The 20,090-nt window shown below is 38.8% G+C and overlaps 1 protein-coding gene across 1 annotated transcript in view; it reads right to left on the reverse strand.

Moving 5' to 3' along the window:
* spock1 (SPARC (osteonectin), cwcv and kazal like domains proteoglycan 1) overlaps positions 1-20,090 on the reverse strand; it is a 270,805-nt gene that overhangs the window by 129,283 nt on the left and 121,432 nt on the right. Inside the window, exon 3 of the mRNA XM_053641888.1 lies at positions 5,876-5,921. Coding sequence (XP_053497863.1) covers positions 5,876-5,921 — 46 coding nt within the window. The remainder of the gene's footprint in view (positions 1-5,875; positions 5,922-20,090) is intronic.

Consider the following 20,090-nt stretch of genomic DNA (forward strand, 5'->3'; position numbering starts at 1 on the left):
GAATAAAGGGTGGCTTGTACAGCGTGTAAGATTGAGGGGGGTGGAGGGGGGTGTTGGACAATGTCGACGTCTCTGTTCAGTAGCTGATAAGAGAGTCGAGGGAACGCTCTCTGACCTTTTCAATCCTCTGGCGCACAGTCTCTTTGTCCCCCTCTCTCACATTGCCTCAGTCAGTGAGAACATACTGAAGATCCCCAAGGATGGCTCGAGGTCAGATTTCTCCGCTGTTAGAAGGATTCATATAGGATTTTGCGTTTGGATGAAAGCATGTTCCCTCCAGGATACAGAAGGCTGATGCGGCTCTATAGCACTGCTGCTCTGTCACTCAGTTTTCTTCTGCTGAATGATGGCATATTTTCAAGATTTTCAGTAAATCTAATATAGTTACACCTACTTTTAAGGTTAATGGTGCTATACTGTATATGTTTTAACATATGCTTTATACTGCAGTGGTTCTCAGCCAGGGGTGCGTGGCGAGATTGGAAGGTGGGAGCAAATTGTTTTCAAGAAAAACACAGACAGGGCATCATTTGTGTACTCGGTGTATTTTATTGCTTCTCAGATAGAATGTGCACAAAAAATGAAAAACCCCACGTTCTCTCTCACTCTGTATATTCATTTTGCTGGAGAGAGGCGGAGCTTAGACTGCCTTTTATCTAGCTGTCAGTGCAGACCAGTGTTGCCAACTTAGCGACTTTTCAGACCCCTTTAGCGACTTTTTGCAAAAAAAAAAAAAAAAAAACCCCTTGCGAAAAATCTAGCGACTTTTTGGACAAGCCTTAGCAACTTTCAAAATGTTAGCAGTACTGTCCTGCAAGTGCGAGGTCTTGCTTTCCTGCTGCACTCACACCTCTCTCTGTGTCTGCTCTGTTCAGTGAGTGTCTGAGAGCCGGAGATTTAACAATGTCATGGATAACGAGACGCACCCTTTGTCCCAATTTACTTCATTCATATGCAAATGTTTTTAGAACGCAAGACGAATGTAATGCAACATGTTTTACATGTAAAATAGTCCACATTATGACAGCCTAGTTCTCTTCTTCAAAGTAGTTATAGTGTTCAGAAACATTTTTGATCATTCATGTTCCATAAATGAATGGAACATGTAGATATATAGATAATCATTATACCTGATCTCCTCCAATATGGATCGAGGGGGTGGACCGTGCCACATGATGGGGAGGCTTGGGGGGGGCTTTAGTTACAAAAGCTTGAGAACCTCTGCTTTATAGGATGTTAGGTTTCACATTTATGCTACAACATTTCATTTCAATAGCAACACTTCTGATCTCTTAAATGCATAGACTCACTCGATGACATTTGCCCTCCAGCTCATCACAAACCCTTGGGCTGTCTCTCACACAGACTTGAAAGCACCCCAAGCACTGGCTTCTATCAGCTTTGCCTCGGCAAGCATAATAGCACAATTCTTCTCGTTCCCTTTTCCCAATTCCACAGTCATTGTATAAATGAAATCCCTTCCAAGGCACAACTAGATACCTACCTACCTACATCACCTACATCTAATTACACTGTTATCACAATGCACATGTTTAGAGAAATTATGAGCTAACTCTCATCAAACTAACTGAAGTGCCATCAATGCCATTTCGATCATTTCTTGCTAAGCCAGGTTTTGATACTCCTCAGAGATGCTAGAGAGATTTAATGAGTAGAGCCAAAATGAAGTGCACAGATTGCTAAATTTTTGTAAAAATTTGTAGAGGCATGTTATTACATTATGTCCAGCCTACACTAGGCACCATGAAGTGCTCACGGTACGTTTTAGTGAGTCGAGTAATCTCAGAGGGTTCGAACCAGAAATGAAATGTCAGTATACATTTGTACAATTCTACCTGGAGAAATCACACAAAGAACTACAGTTGACCCTGACGTCCAAAATATACAGGATATACAGTAAGGAACAAAACAAGATGGAGCCTGCTGCAGTAGGACAATAATCAACAACGTAGTGGTGTGATACCCTTTGCGTCAGTATTAACACCTCAAATTTTCCAATAACAGCATGTCAATTTACACCTATCCTGTTCAAAAATTTACACTGATCATTCTGTTTAAAAGTTTACACCCCCCTGGCTCTTAATGTATCATGTTACCTTCTTTAACATCAGTGAACGTTTGTACCTTTTGTAATAGTTGTGTACGAGTCCCTCAGCTGTCCTCAGTGTGAAAAGATGGACCTGAACATCATATAGTCACTGTTGGAAAGGGGTCAAATATGCAAAATATGCTGGAAAAGCAAAGAATGTAAGGACCTGGAGGATTTTTCTGAAGAACAGTGAGCAGTTGAACTGCTCAGGACAAACAAGGGACTCGTGAATAACTATCACAAAACATGAACACAATCATGGATCATCCAGGTAACGACACATAGTATTAATAATCAAGGGTGTGTAAACTTTTGAACGGGTTCATTTTTTATAAATTCAGCTAGTATCTTTTCTTGTGGACTATATGTAAACATCTGTTATGTGAAATAGGTTATTTAGGGCAGGACAAATAAAGAACAAAATGGGATTTTTTTTGATCAATCTTATTTTGTTAGCAGTATTAAGATTTAGCAGGTTCTGCAAGGGGTATGCAAACTTTTGGGCACAACGTTGACACGTGGAGACAGAGTTCCAGTTTAAACCAGCTAAATGTTTTTCAGGAAATAAAGAGGGTCTCTCGAGTTCTGCACATGTACACAGGGATTTTTTGCATGTAGTTGCGCAATGTTGACTTTCTTGATTGGTCTTAACACCTACAGGCTGCAGCCAATATTAACACTTCTCTATCAGCGTCACAGGACCGATCAGACCACTTCAGGGAAGTTAACAGAGTCTTAACGGAGGCGATAATCTTCACAAAAACAGTTACTTTAACAGATGTGATAGTGGAAACTTTGATATGGATAAAACTGTGTGCACGTACCTGAAATTATCCAGGGTCGATCTATTTTGAATGCCTTTGTTCATATTTTCACTAACATACCTTGCTATGTATTATATCCACAGTTATGTTAGCCTTCATATTTATTCATTATCTCTAAGCAGAGATTCTTTTGAATGAACAGTATTTGTTTTGTGCCACACATACAGTGGGAGAAATAAGTATTGGACACATCAACATTTTTTTCAGTAAATATATTTCCAATGAGGCTATTCACATAAAATTTTCACCAGACATCATCATTAACTCAAGAAATCTGGAAATATGAAGAATTCACAACATTAGATTCCATAAATAAAGTTATGTATGATAAAGTGGAATGACACAGGAAAAAAGTATTGAAAACGCTAACAGCCCCACACCATGATGCTTCCACCTCCAAATTTCACTGTTGGTGTAGTGTTTTTAGGGTGATGTGCAGTGCCATTTCTTCTCCAAACGCGATGTGTAGTATGACAGCCAAAAAGTTAAATTTTGCTCTAGTCTGACCAGACTACACTCTCACAGTATTTCATAGGCTTGTCCAAATGAGTTGTAGCAAACTGTAAATGAGCTTCGACATGCTTCGACCTTCAAAATTTTCTTTAGTAATGGAGTCTTGCGGGGTGAGCGTGAGCAGTGGAGTGCATTGCCTATTGTTTTCTCTGTGACGATGGCACCTGCTGCCTCCAAGTGTTTCTGGAGCTCTTTCCGAGTGGTCCTTGGCTTCTTGGGCTACACTTCTGACTATTCTTCTGACTACCTGGTCAGAAATCTTGCGAGGAGCTCCTGTGCGTGGCCGGTTGATGATGGAGTGATGCTTCCCCTTGCGGATAATGACCCCAATGGTGCTTACTGGAGGATTCAGAAGTTTTGAAATACGTCTGTATCCGATTCCATCAATATGTTTTGCAATAATAAGTTTCCGAAGGTCTTGGGAGAGCTCTTTGCTTTTACCCATCATGAGATGTTTATTGTGTGACACCTTGGTAATGAAAAGTCTTTTTATAGACCATCAATCTACTATCAATTTATTAACCCAGCTGATATTAATTTGCACAGATAGAGGGTATAATTGCTTACGGATTTCAGCTGGTTCCTTGCCTTACCTTGTCTTGGAGAACTGCTTTTTCTTAGTATGTTCAATACTTTTTTCCTGTGTCATTGCACTTTATCACACATAACTTTATTTATGAACTTTAATGTTGTGAATTCTTCATATTTCCGGATTTCTGTTGAAAATTTCATGTGAATAGCCTCAATGAAAATATATTTATTAAAAAAATGTTGACGCATCCAATACTTATTTCCCCCACTGTATTTCAGGAATGTTGTTCATTGATTTTTCCTGTGCCTGTCTTGGTACTCAAGAAAGCATATTTTTTGGTGGAGATATGGAATAATTAATGTACATGATACACACACACACACACATATATATATATATATATATATATATATATATATATATATATATATATATACACACAGTATATACAGTATAGAGGTTTTTATATTTTTATATTTCAATTTGATTTACATTCCAGTCATCTGGGAGAAAAAAGAAAAGAAATGCCTCAACTAGAGTTCCCTCAGTGTATCTTGGCCAATTCCACCACTGCTTATAAGTGATAACATGAAGTAATGTGCTTTGTGGATGATCCTCAACACTAAATGTATTATAAACAGGTAAAAATGATGCCATTCTTTAATCAAATAAAATATATTAGCATGTGCTGCTGTACTGCTGTATAAGAGGTATAAAATGTGCTGTTATAGGGTGGTAACAGTAACTTTGCTTTGTGTTGGGCCAAATCACACCACACTGTCATTGACTATTTTCCTATAACAGCACACCCACTTTGTCTTTTGTTGTTGTTGTTGTTGTTGTTGTTTTGTTTTCTTTTATAAATGTTACATGTATACTTTGTTATTTGTCCTGGCTATATTACCTGAACAACATATTACACATGTCAACTACTTCACCCATAATGTTTTATTTGAGCTACACTTATTCAAGCTACATTGTGCTACATGTGAACTCTCTCATCTGTAGGCAGACAGCAGATAAAACAGCATTAGTGTGGCAAAAACAGGAGGGTGAAGTGCCCAAGCTGTGTTTGTTATTCAGGGCAGCTGGTGTGAGAGCTGAGCTACGTGTTAGAGTGTGAAAGTTCCAAGCTGTAACAATCTTATTGTACAGTTTGGCTCTCTTTGATCACCATTATCAAGAGAGATGTACCTTTCTATTCACCTGTCTACCTGCGTGTCAGTGTCTCTTAGCCTTTATCTTTCTCGATATATCCCTCTAGACTACTCAATAAAGTGTTCCTTTTACTTTCTAACACACACACACACACACACAGTAACCTGTCCAAGGTGTAGTAAACCTCATGATCACTATGTTCATCAAATTACCATGTCTAATTTAATTAATATTTCTCCATAATTACAAGTACATTATGTTTCTGATCCATTACAGATGAGCAAGGCACTGTGTTCAGCTCAGTGAAAGAGTGATTGTGTGTGTGTGTGTGTGTGTGTGTGTGTGTGTGCTTTCACATAAAGTAGGTTTTAATAGCGTAATTTCCTGTAAAGAAAACAGCAATGTAAACGTAATTATATAAATGAATACAAGTACATACATACTCACAGATTTCATGCAGAACATTTTTTTTTTAAACTCTAATAAATCTTTATCTCCCCATCTCTCTCTCTCTCTCTCTCTCTCTCTCTCTCTCGTTATTGATTGGCCAGATGTGCAGCACAGATTGTTGAGATCATTGACCTATAAAATGGAGAGTCCCCCTGTGTGATTGGAGGATTTTCTATACGATTCATTTAGGAGATGTGAGGCCAAACGAGGTGAGACGGGGTGAAAGAATGCTTATACAGTTGAGGCAGCATGAATTGACACAGCGACACATAGACACAATTCTCATACCTTTGTCTTGTGCTTTGCTTGGGCCCCAGGTCCTGAAGGAATCATCCTATAGAAAGACAAAATAAGTCCTCTATCAGAACTGAGAAGAAAAAATCCTACACACATCTTTGATCATACAGTATGTCAGTCCATGTGTATTGAGTTCCTAGAACCGTGTTATAAATATGAAGGCTTAACCATGAGTGACTCAAGCATTTTAACTAGAGATGTACCAATACTAAATTTCTCAGCCGATACGATAACCAATTATTCAGAGTGATATCGGCCGATACCGATAACCAATACAGATAGTTCTGCCTTTTATACCTTCTTTTAAATTAATAATAATTAATTCCACAATTCTAAAATAAATGCAATTAAACACTTTACTCTCTCTATTTCAACAAGTTGTTTCACAGTAACTGGTCTCATAAACAGAAAACACATAACTCACATTAACATTAACACATGAACTAAATTCTGAAGATTAAAGTAAGATGTCTTAACTTATTGAATGTTATTAATTCATATTAACAGAATTAATTGGCTGAATTGTAAAAAACCTCCTGTTAGTCTCACATTCACTCACCACAGACAAAAGCATTTCTACTTCATCATTAACATCAAACTGGTAATATATAATATACACTTTTTTACATATTAACATTAACTGCATATGAAATACACTACTCTACAAATATATTTTTCTGTACAATATATACTTTTTTGTCAACTCATCTTCATTTAAATCTTTCAACGGTGTACTGGAGCTTTAATTCAGCTCGAGCAGCGCAGCAAAAAAAAACCTCGACGCCGAAACTCCCGCTTCACTGCTGCTCACTTCCGGTGTAAAATTTTTATCAGTGCAGAGATTACAAAGTGCAGTTTTGTCGTCATTCCACTCAAGCGACATCATCTTTACACACAGCACGAAATCGATGTGTTTTCCCTCCTTCTTTTGATTGACAGGATATAATCGGCCCTGATCATCGGATGTAACGTGAAAAATTGCCTTTATCGGCCAATAATCGGTGCATCTCTAATTTTAACCATTATGAATGTAATGCATGATTGAGGTAATATCTCCAACTCTTTGAAATCAGCTTAACCTTCAAATAAAATCATTAACTCAGTCAATAAATCTTTTACCAGAGGACAAAAAATGGAATTTCTACAATAGTGGTTAATGGCTCATAAGGAAGCAGACACTCAGGGCTTTAAGATTTTGCAGTTTTTCATGAGTATTTTTTATTTTTGTTTTTACTCAGCCTACTAGGTTTTAATGTTATAATTTTATTGTATATTATCCAAAAAAGCTTTAGTTGTGCTGTCTGTTTTATCTCTGACCAATGTTACTCTAGGGAGGTGTGAACTGTTTGTCCAGCAGGGGGCTCACACTCCTCCATTATCCCATTGCCCTGCTCATCAGCAGCTAAACACAAAGTCATGATACTCTACATACAGAAACCCAACAGTGTCCTGACTAATCTTATAACAGACTTGTGGTGATAAAATAATTCATTTGTTTATACTGATTGAAAATGTCTGATTAGTCGATTTCTATTTCACCGGCAGAAGGGAACGCCAGTGTACTGCGAGAAAGGGTTCAAATGCTTCACTTTCCATAAGTCACTTTCCATTATTCTAAAAAAAATTTAAAAAAAAAAAAAAAACATTTTACTTCCTACAACATTTACTCAACCCTGTTTACGCCTGAAATATTTAGAATATCACAGGGCAGTCTAACACACTCGGAGGAAAGTGCTACTTACCCTCTTCCACATGTATGAGCTCACAGATGCCTATGATTAGTTAGTACCACTGGGATTGACAGTGGAGCAGGAGTATGTAACTCCTCCCACCCAGAGAGCACGGCCAATTTTGCTCCCTTGGCTCCTGGCCATGGATGGCTGTGGCATCGTCAGGATTCGAACTCGCAATCTTCTGAATGATCTTTCGCTTGTGCCACTCAGGAGTCAAAATAATACGAATTTTACGTAAATCATTAGATTTACATATGGTAAAAATTTACAATAGTAGATTAGTAGATTTACAATAGTCTTTCTGCTATCAGCAGGGAAAAAAACGTTGAAAAGTATGGCTATAAAGTACAGCCATTATCATCAAAGAAACCTTGTTTAAATGAGATTGTTGCCTAAGACTGGTTAATGTTTTATTAGATTCAATGCTGAAGCATTATTAAAGAACAATTAAGTTATAAGAGTTACGATGGCTAACTTGCCGTTACCGTAATCACACTCTTGGACTTGGACTGGGGCCAGCAACCTACTATATGTCCTGGTTCATTTCTATTCATGCAAAAGTAAACCAGGTTACACAGCTTGGATCTGAATAGCCACTGTGCAGACACACATGAAGGCAAACCTCACGGCACATTAGTCCCAGCCAGGGCATTTCTAAAAGCTTTTGCATTTCGACCTGAATAACAGCAGCGTTTTGAGCATGATGAGGGCTTAAAGCCAATATTAATTAACTGCTTTTCACCCTGGAAGTAATGTACTTATCAGAGCAAGAGCACTAAGTCATTTCAAAGTAATGTTTTGTTGTTTTTTTTTTGTGGGGAGGGATGGTGTATTTGCAGTTGAGTTTTTCTTACAACCAAGCACTTTTCCCACATAGTTTTTTCCCCACTAAAGCTATAAAGATTATGCTGTTAGCAAATAATGGAAGTCTGTCTCACCCAAAACACACTGTGACTTACTGTAATGTTTTTGTAATCTATAAACATGACCAAATGTCAGGTACTTCCCCTTCCAACACTCAGTGTGCTTAAGCTACTGACTTTGTTTACATTACCATGTATGTTTTTGTTTTGGCTTCTGTCTTGTCTCCGCCCCTGTATCGTTATTGGTTGTTCCCCTCACGAGTCATGTTCATTCACACCTGTTCCTAGTTTTCCCCTTGATTAGTCTGTGTACAGTATTTAAACCCCTGTGTGACTTTGTTCTCCACGCAGTATTGTTGAGTGTTTGTTTCCGTTTTTCTTACGCTAGTTCTTGACCGTGTTTTGTTTCTTAGTTTAGGTTTTTTGGATTACCCCTGCTATTGCTGCTTGTTTGGTGCAGTTTGGTTTCATTCCTCCCTCTGGCACTGCTTCCCAAATTTTGAAGGTGGAATTCTAGTGTAATTCTAGTGGAATTCTGGAGGTTATGTGGATGATCGAGTAATTTCACTAAATTTAAAACTTGTAAAAATAGAACAATTCCTCCTGTTTCACCAAAGCATATATAATGTAGCACCCAAACCTGTCTGTGTGTGTGTGTATGTGTGTGTATGTGTGTGTGTGTGTGTGTGTGTGTGTGTGACTATATATAACTGGGAAATTGTGATTTCTATAAAGGAAACATAATGGGGGATGGCGATGGCAATGGCAACCCACATCAAATGCAACTCAATGCTAGGTAACTAGGTAAATAAGTAATTATAGGATAAATGATTGAGTCTATGTGTGAGAGATTTTGTAGAAGTGTGACAGCAGATAAAAGCAAAGCAAGGAGAGAGTCAGAGTGAGAGAGCGAGAGCGAGAGACAGACAAACAGAGACATAGAGGCAGACAAAAGAAAGAGAGTGAGCGAGATAGCGCAAGGTTGCGTCTTCCCAAGATAAACTAGGCCATGGCTGACCACAGGCTTCCAGCTGAGAGTGACAGTGAATTGTGGGTAAAAATAGGACAGCATTGAACTCTATAACTTGCAAACCATCCAATCATTTCCAACCAAACATCCCTTCAGGCCTTAGGCCATATGAATGCCCTTCCATTTCTATCTCTCTCTGTCTCTCTCTCTCTCTCTCTCTCACTCAAAAAGTTTCAGTGACCAATCAAAATGTCTTTGAGAATGTTTCAGAAATATTGCGCTACAGTGATTCACCCCCCTTAAACTTTTCCTGATTTTGTAATCTACAACCTGGAACTGAGCTGGAATTAAATTGGACTTTTTTTTTTTGTCCCATTTGATTTACACAATACATCTAGCATTACATCCATTTCAGTTCAAACACTACAAAACGTGGAAATATTCAAGGGGAGTGAATACTTATGTAGGGCACTGGACATCACAGATCCTCTAACAAGATGGTGGAGTGAAGCTTAACATGCCTCTGAAATCAAAATTGTTTTTGGGGGGGTTTTTGTAGCTTGATTTTTTTTAATTCTCATTTTAAATGTATGTTTCATCATTCATGTCTGGAAATGGCCTTTTTTTGATGATGGGATTTCTTGTTCAGTAAGAACAAGCAAAAGGTTCACACTCTCTTCCATGTTTTCCATATTTAAATAACTCGCTAAGATACTGTCAAGTTTGTTTAGATTCGGCAGGGTGTGGCATACCTTGAACATCGTTATCTCTTATGTAAATCAGTCAAGCACTTCAACACAACATTATTCTGACTTTCACAAGGAAGTACATCCACCTACAGAATCTAATCGAATATTACAGGCCATTTCATAGTTTTACAAGGCTATAAGGATATTGTTTAGTTTAAATGGAAATGAGCAGTTTTTTTTTGCGCTCTTGACACATACAAGCTTTACGGAAGATAAGTCTGTATTTGCATTTTTATTATTTCTTCAATTTTCGACATTTTCAAGGTCAATCTGATATCAGCGATGGCAGAGACGCTAAAAAGCATATGTGGAGGTTTGCCAACTTTCAGATTCTGTCAATTTTGTGTGTTCATATGTAATAATAATAATAATAATAATAATAATAGACTAGACATTGTAAACAATGAAATGTCTGATTAAGCTAATTTCTGGCAATGGATGTTTTATTTAAAAGTGTACATTGCATATACACACAGTCGCTCTCTCTCTCTCTAACACACACACACACACACACACACACACACACACACACACACCCATTCAGCATAAAAAAACGACAGAAGACCTGTAAAAACTGCTTGCTAAGGTTTGTTCTCAGCGAAGCTTAACTGCTCTAAATTGATAATAACACTCTGTGTTTTATTCCCACAGGCCTCAGTGAAAACTGGAAGTCGCACACTTCATTATTCATTATTATAAAGATGGAACAACAATGGCAGCTTTAAAAGTAGCACTGAGCAGTAAATCACAGTTTTGTGTTGTTTTTTTTTTTTTTCCTCCGGTTCCTGGATTTCCTCTAAAGAGAGAAGACGCAGCGCTGGTCATTTTAAGTGTTGGTCCACAATAACAGCCATTACTCCTATCACGAAATGTCTTTTTATTGTATCATGAAGAATAGGAGGAACTACTGGAACAAGCTTAAAAAAGAAAACTTCCTTCATTTCCATTTTCCGTACACATTAGATATCGGTTTCACCTCTCAGCACACACACGGCAAGAGCAAAGAGGATCTGAGGCCTCATATTTATAGAAATACTGCTCATGTTGGCTAATAATTAATACACACTTGATAAATGTTAATGTTCAACAAATAATTAGGACTTTATTTGAATAACACATACATGGATGTGAAAGACTATTCAATATTCTGAAATGTGATATACCTTTTTGATACCAGAGCAAACTATTCTTGCAGATTAGAGACCACAGAAGGTGTGTAAGCTCATCAATGAAAATAATGAATGAATTGGTGTTTATATACAGTACATGTACATTCTCCCTGTCCCATGTCTGCATGGGGTTCCTCAGGGTTCTCTAGTTTCCTTTGTTGTCTACACAAGCACTGGTATGTCAGCTAGGGTGGACACCCCTCTCATACCCAGTGGCTTTAACATTATTAGCGGCTGTGGATCAGGTGGTAGAGCGGGTTGTCCACTAATCGTAGGGTTGGCGGTTCGATTCCCGGCCCACATGACTCCACATGCCGCAGTGTCCTTGGGCAAGACACTGAACACCAAGTTGCTCTCGATGGCAAGTTAGTGCCTTGCATGGCAGTTCTGCTACCATTGGTCTGTGAGTGTGTGGGTGAATGAGACACAGTGTAAAGTGCTTTGGAAAAAAGCGCTATATAAGTGCAGACCATGTTCGATTATGACAGTCTTTTCTGACAAACTTCAACGCTATGAAATTTCAGTGAATCACAACTGCTTGTTAAGGGTTTCTATAAATATTTTGTGCGATCAGGTTGCATTAAAATGTGTTTAAATGAGGAAGTGGGAGAGACATGAAAGAGAATCCTTGAGCATGAAAAAGTGAGCACGTGGAAAAAAAATTAAGCTCGAGAGAGTGTACATAAGAGTGGGAGAGATCGTGAGGTATGCATGAGAGAGAGAGAAAATTTAAAAAAAAAGCCAAACAGGAAACATCACAATGCAAAACAAAGTACAAAGGTGCTTAATTAATTAAATGAATTAGAAATAACTTACCTCAACTTCCTTAACATGCAAGCAGAGAGAGAGAGGGAGAGAGAGAGAGAGGGAGAGAGAGAAGCTCTTGTTATTGGTTGCTGGCAAAACAGCAGATTGACCAAAAAAAAATTTTTTTTATTTGTTTCTTTAATTTCCAGTGTATGGCTTATCTTAATATATCTTACATCATCAAAGGATATATATATATATATATGTATATATATATATATATATACACATATATACATATATATATATATACATATATACATATACATATATATACATATATACATATACATATATATACATATATACATATACATATATATACATATATACATATACATATATATACATATATACATATACATATATATACATATATACATATACATATATATACATATATACATATACATATATATACATATATACATATACATATATATACATATATACATATATATATATATATATATATATATAAAATCAAAGTTTGCACACACAACTGAAAAACCTTCTGTTTAGCATTATTTTTCGTTACACATGATATCTTCGACACATTTACATGCATTGCAGAGTTTCAGAGTATTTGGAATCCTCTTTGTACTTTAATGACACTCGAGCTGACACAGACTCCACAAGTTTGTGTAAAACCCGATGATCCATGTTAGATTGGATCCATCGGTGTTTCGTCTCTACACATGCTACAACGGAAGGGATAGGACTCAGAGAAAAGCTGACCCTTTGTACAAAGGATTAACGTGATATATAGCACACATTTGCTTCAGTATAAATAATGACCTAGAAATTGTGCAACAGCTTGAATACTGAATAGTTCTGAAACTAATCTAACAACAAACTTAAAACTGTTTATTTAAAAAAAAAAAAAAAAGAAAAAGAAAGAAGTGCTCTCTCGATGTAGGAAAGCTTACATACAAGCACAGTATAATTCTAACACACACACACACACACACTAACCGTAGTATTGTTACTGAATTGGATAATTCTACATACAAAGATAAAACTGCAGAAGCTGAGAGAAGAGAATGTAAGTTCTATGTACACATTTGCTCAGATTGGATTGGTCTCTCCGGACAGTTCACATTCTTAACATCAACTGACTTATATCTGTCACTAATATGAACACACCAGTTCCACAAATCACTGTGCATGCACCCATCAATTTATTCCTGGTTTTGCAGTAGGTTCCTTCCAGTATTGCTTGAATTGATTCTGCAAATATAAATAACTAAAATCACCAATTTCCCCATCCTTCCAATAAATATCACCGCCGCCGTCCTCCACTGCTATTTTAACAATGACAATGACGTGCCTGTTCGCATATGCATGCGCTAGGGATGGCCGACATGCACTTAAAACTATATCACGATATGTTCTGGTATTTATTGCGATAACGATATCAGTGACGATATAAATATAGTACCATGCACTACTGTTCTTGGCTACATCTGATAGCTGCGTGCAGTCTTGAGAGCCTCAGAAACACAAACATTGATGTAAAAGTAAAACTGATTTTCTGTAAGCAAACCAGTTCCAGATTGTAGAGGTAGCTCCTCGTTTAGGGATGAACTCCTCCTCGGCTTCACGTCCGCCTTCCGCCATACTTGTTCTCGCTCTGCACGTGAGCTGCGAACGGGTCGCATGCAGAAACACGTCATCAACTAGGCTTTAGACTAATTCTAATCGTGGGGAGAATTTCTACCGGTATATCGCAAACGATAAGATAACGCCCATCCCTAGCATGTGCATTTGGAAAAAAGCCGTGTGAAGTCCGATATTTCCGTTCTCATACATATCACGTGACAACTGGCTCAGGTCTGATTTGAAAAGATCAGATTTTCATGTCCGTGATGTCCTGCATCACATCAAGGCAGAAAATCAGATTTGGGTCACTTCAACCTGGTAATGAGAACGTAAAGAACTCCGAGAGAATCTCGCTCTCTCTCTCTCTCACACACACACACACACACACACACACACACACACACACACACACACACACACACACACAGGTTGCTCATCAGCAGAGAATATGGTGGTGTTCATGGCTGGCACGTTGATCACATGCAGACTTCACTGGAATTGCCAGGGTTGTTCGATTTCCTATGCTGAGGTGCTGAGAGCTTTTAACAAATTCACATTTTTGCATTTCGATTTCCTACAAAAGTGTAGCACAACTGATAAGAGCCCCATTATCAACACTGACATTACGAACCATTAAACTGTGATTATCCACACTCTCCATCTCCTTCTCACACACACACACACACACACACACACGTTCTTCTTTCAGCTGTTTCTCTCAAATCAGTACACCATCACAGTGAACAATGATTGGATTTTCTGCTTACTCCTCGTTCCAATAAGATAAAAAAATCCTCTCTCTCTCACTCTCTCTGAAAATGTCTGTCCTGTTTCCAACAGCCATTAGCACTTCCATGTGTAGCGCAAACACACTCAGCCCTATGAGGAGGGACAGAAAGCAGATCATTACTAATGTGTGTCTGATTATCATGATAAATAAACACATCACGGTGATGATTTTGTCTGTCGCATTCACTCTTTTTGAGCTGATTTTTCTAGTCATAGCTTCACGTAACAGAAGCAGAGACGGAAGCTAGTGCAGGTATGGCAGTTGAATCAAACAACACGTCCAATGGATAAGGCAGAAGACAATAATCATGGGCAGGCCGAGGTTAGGCGATCAGGCAAACAACACAAACAGGGCAAAGAGATGAAGTCGTAAACGTAAGCAAAGTCAAAACTCCAGAATAAACAAACACGTAATCAAGGCTTGGTAAACAACAGAGACAAACAGTAACTGAGTGTTTACTTCACGAAGAGTGAACACATTGAAAGTCCTTTTAAACTGTGGTTGTGATTGTGAATTGGATGCAGGTGTGTGTGATTAGAATGAAGGTGTGTTCTGGGAATTGAGGTCCATGACGGCCATGTTTGTAGGCCGCAGTGCAGGATGGGAAATGTAGTCACTGGTTTGATGCGATATGGCACACAGTCACAGCAGACTGATAAGTTAATACTCATCATGTGATGGCATGTCACAGCAATAAAGTATGAAGCACAGAAAATGCCAAAAAAACATTACTGGTCCTGGTCCTGATCTATTCCTGATACTGTAGCTTTGCACTTGCTGTAATCATAAAGATTGTCGTTTGCTCATCCCAGGACTCATTTACAATACTGTCATGCTGAACATCCTTTCAACACACTTGCTTGAATTTATACTACACAGTTGCAGAAGAGGAATGACTTCTTATCTCAGTAAAGACAACTGTTTCCATGTTGAACCTGGTTCCTCTCAAGGTTTCTTCCTCATCTCATCTCAGAGAGTTTTAGGACGCTATTACTCTGGCTTACTCATTATATATATACACATCTATATCCAGATTTCGATAAAGCTGATCTGTGTTGATGTCTATTGGTAAAGTGTTACAATACAATATAATAAAACAATAATGACCTGAATGTATACAGAAGATGGGTATTGATGGGTATTGGCACTGATATTCAGCTGTTCAGTCATATTGCATGAGGCATATAATAGACCTGTATCTCCAAGACTGGGAGTTATTGTGTGACAGGAGAACTAGATAATGGCAGGCAGTGTCAATGTTCATTCCTTCATTCATTCATCTTCAGTAACCACTTTATTCTAGTCAGGGTCTCGGTGGAAACCAGAGCTTATCCTGGAAACATTGGATGCAAGGCAGAAATACACCTGGGCTATGGTGCCAATACTTCACCACACATACACACACATGTACACACAAACACACACACAAACACACACACACACACACACACCTAGGGGCAATTTAGAGTAGTCAATTCACCTACCAGCATGCTTGTGGACAATCTGCTGAGGAATCTGGAGGACAATCTGCAATCACATTTAACCAATGAACACATGCATATCTCCACACAGAGATTCAAACCTAGCAACACTAGCCACTACAACACTGTGACACCCAGGTAATGTTCTATACGTACATTAGGAGATTTTTCTTTTTTAAATTGCCAACAGACACAATGTATGTATCTGGGGAATATTTCCTTATCCTGTGCTTGTGATTTTATCTTCAAATTACAGTCACAGGCCCTGTTTACACTAGTGCGTTTTTGTTTTAAATTGAAAACGATCCTCGTCCACACTGAAACTTTCTTTCAGAAACGATCTCCGTCCACACTACACGACAAAATACGCATGTCACATGACCATTCATGCACACTGGGCATGCGCGTACAAGTGTAAACAGGAAGTTGGCTGCTAGTCACTGGGATGCACAACAAACCGGCGTTCCATGTACGGCTTACACCACTTGAAATGAGATTTATTGTCGATTTCTCTAATCATAGCTCGTCTCTTGCGCATATAGGCAGCTGCAGTATTATAAAATACAGAATTTAAGTGCACAATTTCTGCTAAGAATGACAACAAAGCCAGCAAAGCTTGTGGTTCCATCTCCATGTTGTTGTGTATATGATCAAGGTAGCGTAATGGTCACATGGTAGGGGCTTGACAAATCAGGGAAGGATACGCAATGATCCAGAAGACCCAATCAGGGGGCGAATGTGGGCGAAACCACGCCTTCGTTTTAAAAAGTCTTCGTTTTGGTCTGTTTAAACTGAAACACGAGCCCGGAGTTTTCAAACTAAAACGGGGTCTTCGGCGTTTCCAAAAGTCTCCAAAAGTTTTCGAGGGTGGAAAACACCGGAGTAGTGTAGACGACAGGTGTAACCGTAGCAACAGTTATGTGTTTTTAAAACGAAAACACACTAGTGTAAACAGGGCCATAGTTCTTAGTAGCAAGCAGAGGCATTCTATAGAAGTGAGGACCCTGAAATCTGATATCTGTGTTTCGAAGTCAGAGGAGAAACTTTTCTTTCATCCGTCGCTATAATCGTCTACACCATTCACATAATTGACAAAATAATCGAGCGTGTATAGAGCATTTCTTTTCATGATCAACAAGGGCAAAGTTAAATACAGCAGAAATGCAGAAATAACTCCAGTATTCTACCAGCAAGTATATTGTTTCCACTTTTCTTCCTCCACGTTTCATGTTCTAGATCAGCTTTTAAGTGAATACGCAATGAGTGAGATGAGAGTCAGAGAGTATCTGCTAGCGCTGCTTTGAATTCAAGTGTTTATACAAAGGCGCAGTCTTCTGCCTGGAAAACATTCTTTTGTCAGATTTCCACTTTTGTGCCCATGGTGGCTTTCACTTTGAAACTGCATTTGCATTGAAAACGTAACACAATAAGCCTATTCATATATTCAGATTGTGTCGTGTCCGCAATATTTTGCGCTCGCTCCCAGGGCGCGAAATTTTTCTGATTAGTTTGAGTGACTTATTGTTCCAAATCAACACTAGTTATTTCTGATACACATCCGAAAGTTATGAAAAGAATTCCAAGTGAAGTGGTCAAAATAGTTTTTACTGCGACCACAAAGTTTTCTGTTTGTTTTATAACATGCTCTACAGGAAACATCTCCACACATGAACTTAATATTATTGCGTTTGAATATTTAAATACAACATAAGTACACTCCTTGACAACTTTATTAGGAACATCTGTACACTTGCTCAATCATGCAATTATCTAATCACCCAATTATGTGGCAGCAGCACAGTGCATAGAATTATGCAGCTACAGGTCAAGAGCTTCAGGCGATGTTCGCGTCAAACATCATAACGGGGAATAAATGTGATCTATGTACTTTGACCGTGGCATGGTTGTTGGCACCAAACAGGCTGGTTTGAGTATTTTAGAAACTGTGGATCTCCTGGGATTCACACACCCATACACACATAATCTGTAGGGTTTATACAGAATGGTGCTTGAAACAAAAACATCAAGGGAGCAGCAGTTCAAGGAAATTGGACAGTTGAAGATCATTCTCTATTTTTTTCACCAATCTTCAACAGTGAGCAGGTGGTCAGTTAGTGTATACCCCAATCAGTCATAAGATTAAAACCACATGCCTAATAATGTGTCGGTCCCCCTCGTTCTATCAAAACAACTTTGACCCCATCGAGGCATGGACTCCACAAGACCTCTGAAGGTGTGCTGTGGTATCTCGCACTAAAACATTAGCAGTAGATCATTTAAGTCCTGCAAGCTCGAGGTGGGGCCTCCATGGACCTGACTTTTTTGTCCAGCAAGTCCCACAGTGCTCAATCGGATTGAGTTCTGGGGAATTTGGAGTTCAACACCTTGAACTCTTTGAGATGTTCCTCAAACCATTCCTGAACAATTTGCAGAGAGCACCGTTGCTATGAAGGGGTGTACTTGGTCTTCAACAACGTTTAAGTAGGTGGTACGTGTCAAAGTAATATCCCTATGAATGCCAGGACCCAAAGATTCCCAGCAGAACATTGTCCAGAGCATCACACTGCTTCTGCTGGCTTGCCATCATCTCATAGTGCATCCTGGTGCCATCTCTTCCCCAGGTAAGTGATGCACATGTACCTGGCTAACCACATGATGTACAAGAAAACATGAATAATCAGACCAGGCCACCTTCTTCTTCCATTGCGCCATGGTCCAGGGTGGACAGGGATCAGCATGGGCACTCTGACTGGTCTGCAGCTATGCAGACCCATACGCAGCAAGCTGTGATACACTGTGTGTTCTGACATCTTTCTATCATAACCAGCATTAACTTTTTCAGCAATTTGTTCTACAGTAGCTCTTCTGTGGGATCAGACCAGACGAGCTAGCATCCGCTCCCCATGCGCATCAATGAGCCTTTGGTGCCCATGACCCTGCCACCGGTTGTCCTTCCTTGGACCACTTTTGGTAGGTATTAACCACTGCATACTGCACAAGACCTGCTGTTTTGGATATGCTCTGACCCAGTCGTCTAACCATCACGATTCGGCCCTTGTCGAAGTTGCTCAGATCCTTACACTTCCCCATTTTTCCTGCTTCCAACACATCAACTTCGAGAGCTGACTGTTCACTTACTGCCTAATATATCCCACTCCTTGACAGATGCCACTGTAATGAGGTAATCAACGTTATTCAATTCACCTGTCACTTCACCTGATCGGTTTAGATCACACCAAAATCTGAGTATTAAATATAAATATACAATAAACATAATAGTCTGTACAAACTTTAAGTTCATGTGACATTACATTTGTATTTGCGTGACGTTGCTGTTTCTTAATATAGCAGTACACACTGAAGTTTGGTTTGTGGTCAATGCAAAATGTAATCACAGTTTCATTTTAAAATAATTCCTATTCTTATCTGAGGTAAATGTAGTTATCTTTGACTAGTTCTTGTTCTTTGTACTCTAAGTGTGCCTGTACTGTACACTGTCCTTATACACAACTTAACAACGAAAAACCATCAGACACTTTATGCTCAGCGTCTATATTTCCCAGTCGCCTAGCAACAGCGTCCTCACAACTTTAACCACTTAAAAGGCAAACATATGGTGCATTCGTCTTCTCATGTCAAAATACTGTATTCAGAAGTTCAGTTTGAATACATCGTGTCTAAGCTTTATGGGTTATCAGACTAGGAATGGTGTGATTATGTGCTGCTATACTGCCTTAGTCATTCGGTCTTCTCTATTCATGTTCATATTTCATCACCCTGCTTGTCTTTTTTTCTATCTGACTCCCTGCTGTTCCTGTATTTTCTTCATCATGGGATGTTGAAGGTTCTACTTGTAATGCTTCCTGACTAGATCTAAAAGAAAAGCCTTCAGAGAAACCACTAAGCTCGGTGAAAAGGTGAAATCAGGCTTTCTCCCAGCAGCCATTTCATTTCCTGCTTAGGATGAAGAGGGTCAATGTGTTTATAAGAGACCAATGAGACATTAATTCACTGATAAAAGCTTGGCAATGTTTGTAATGCT

The sequence above is a fragment of the Ictalurus furcatus genome, chromosome 14 (assembly GCF_023375685.1).
Source record: "Ictalurus furcatus strain D&B chromosome 14, Billie_1.0, whole genome shotgun sequence".
NCBI classification, from domain to species: Eukaryota; Metazoa; Chordata; class Actinopteri; order Siluriformes; family Ictaluridae; genus Ictalurus; species Ictalurus furcatus.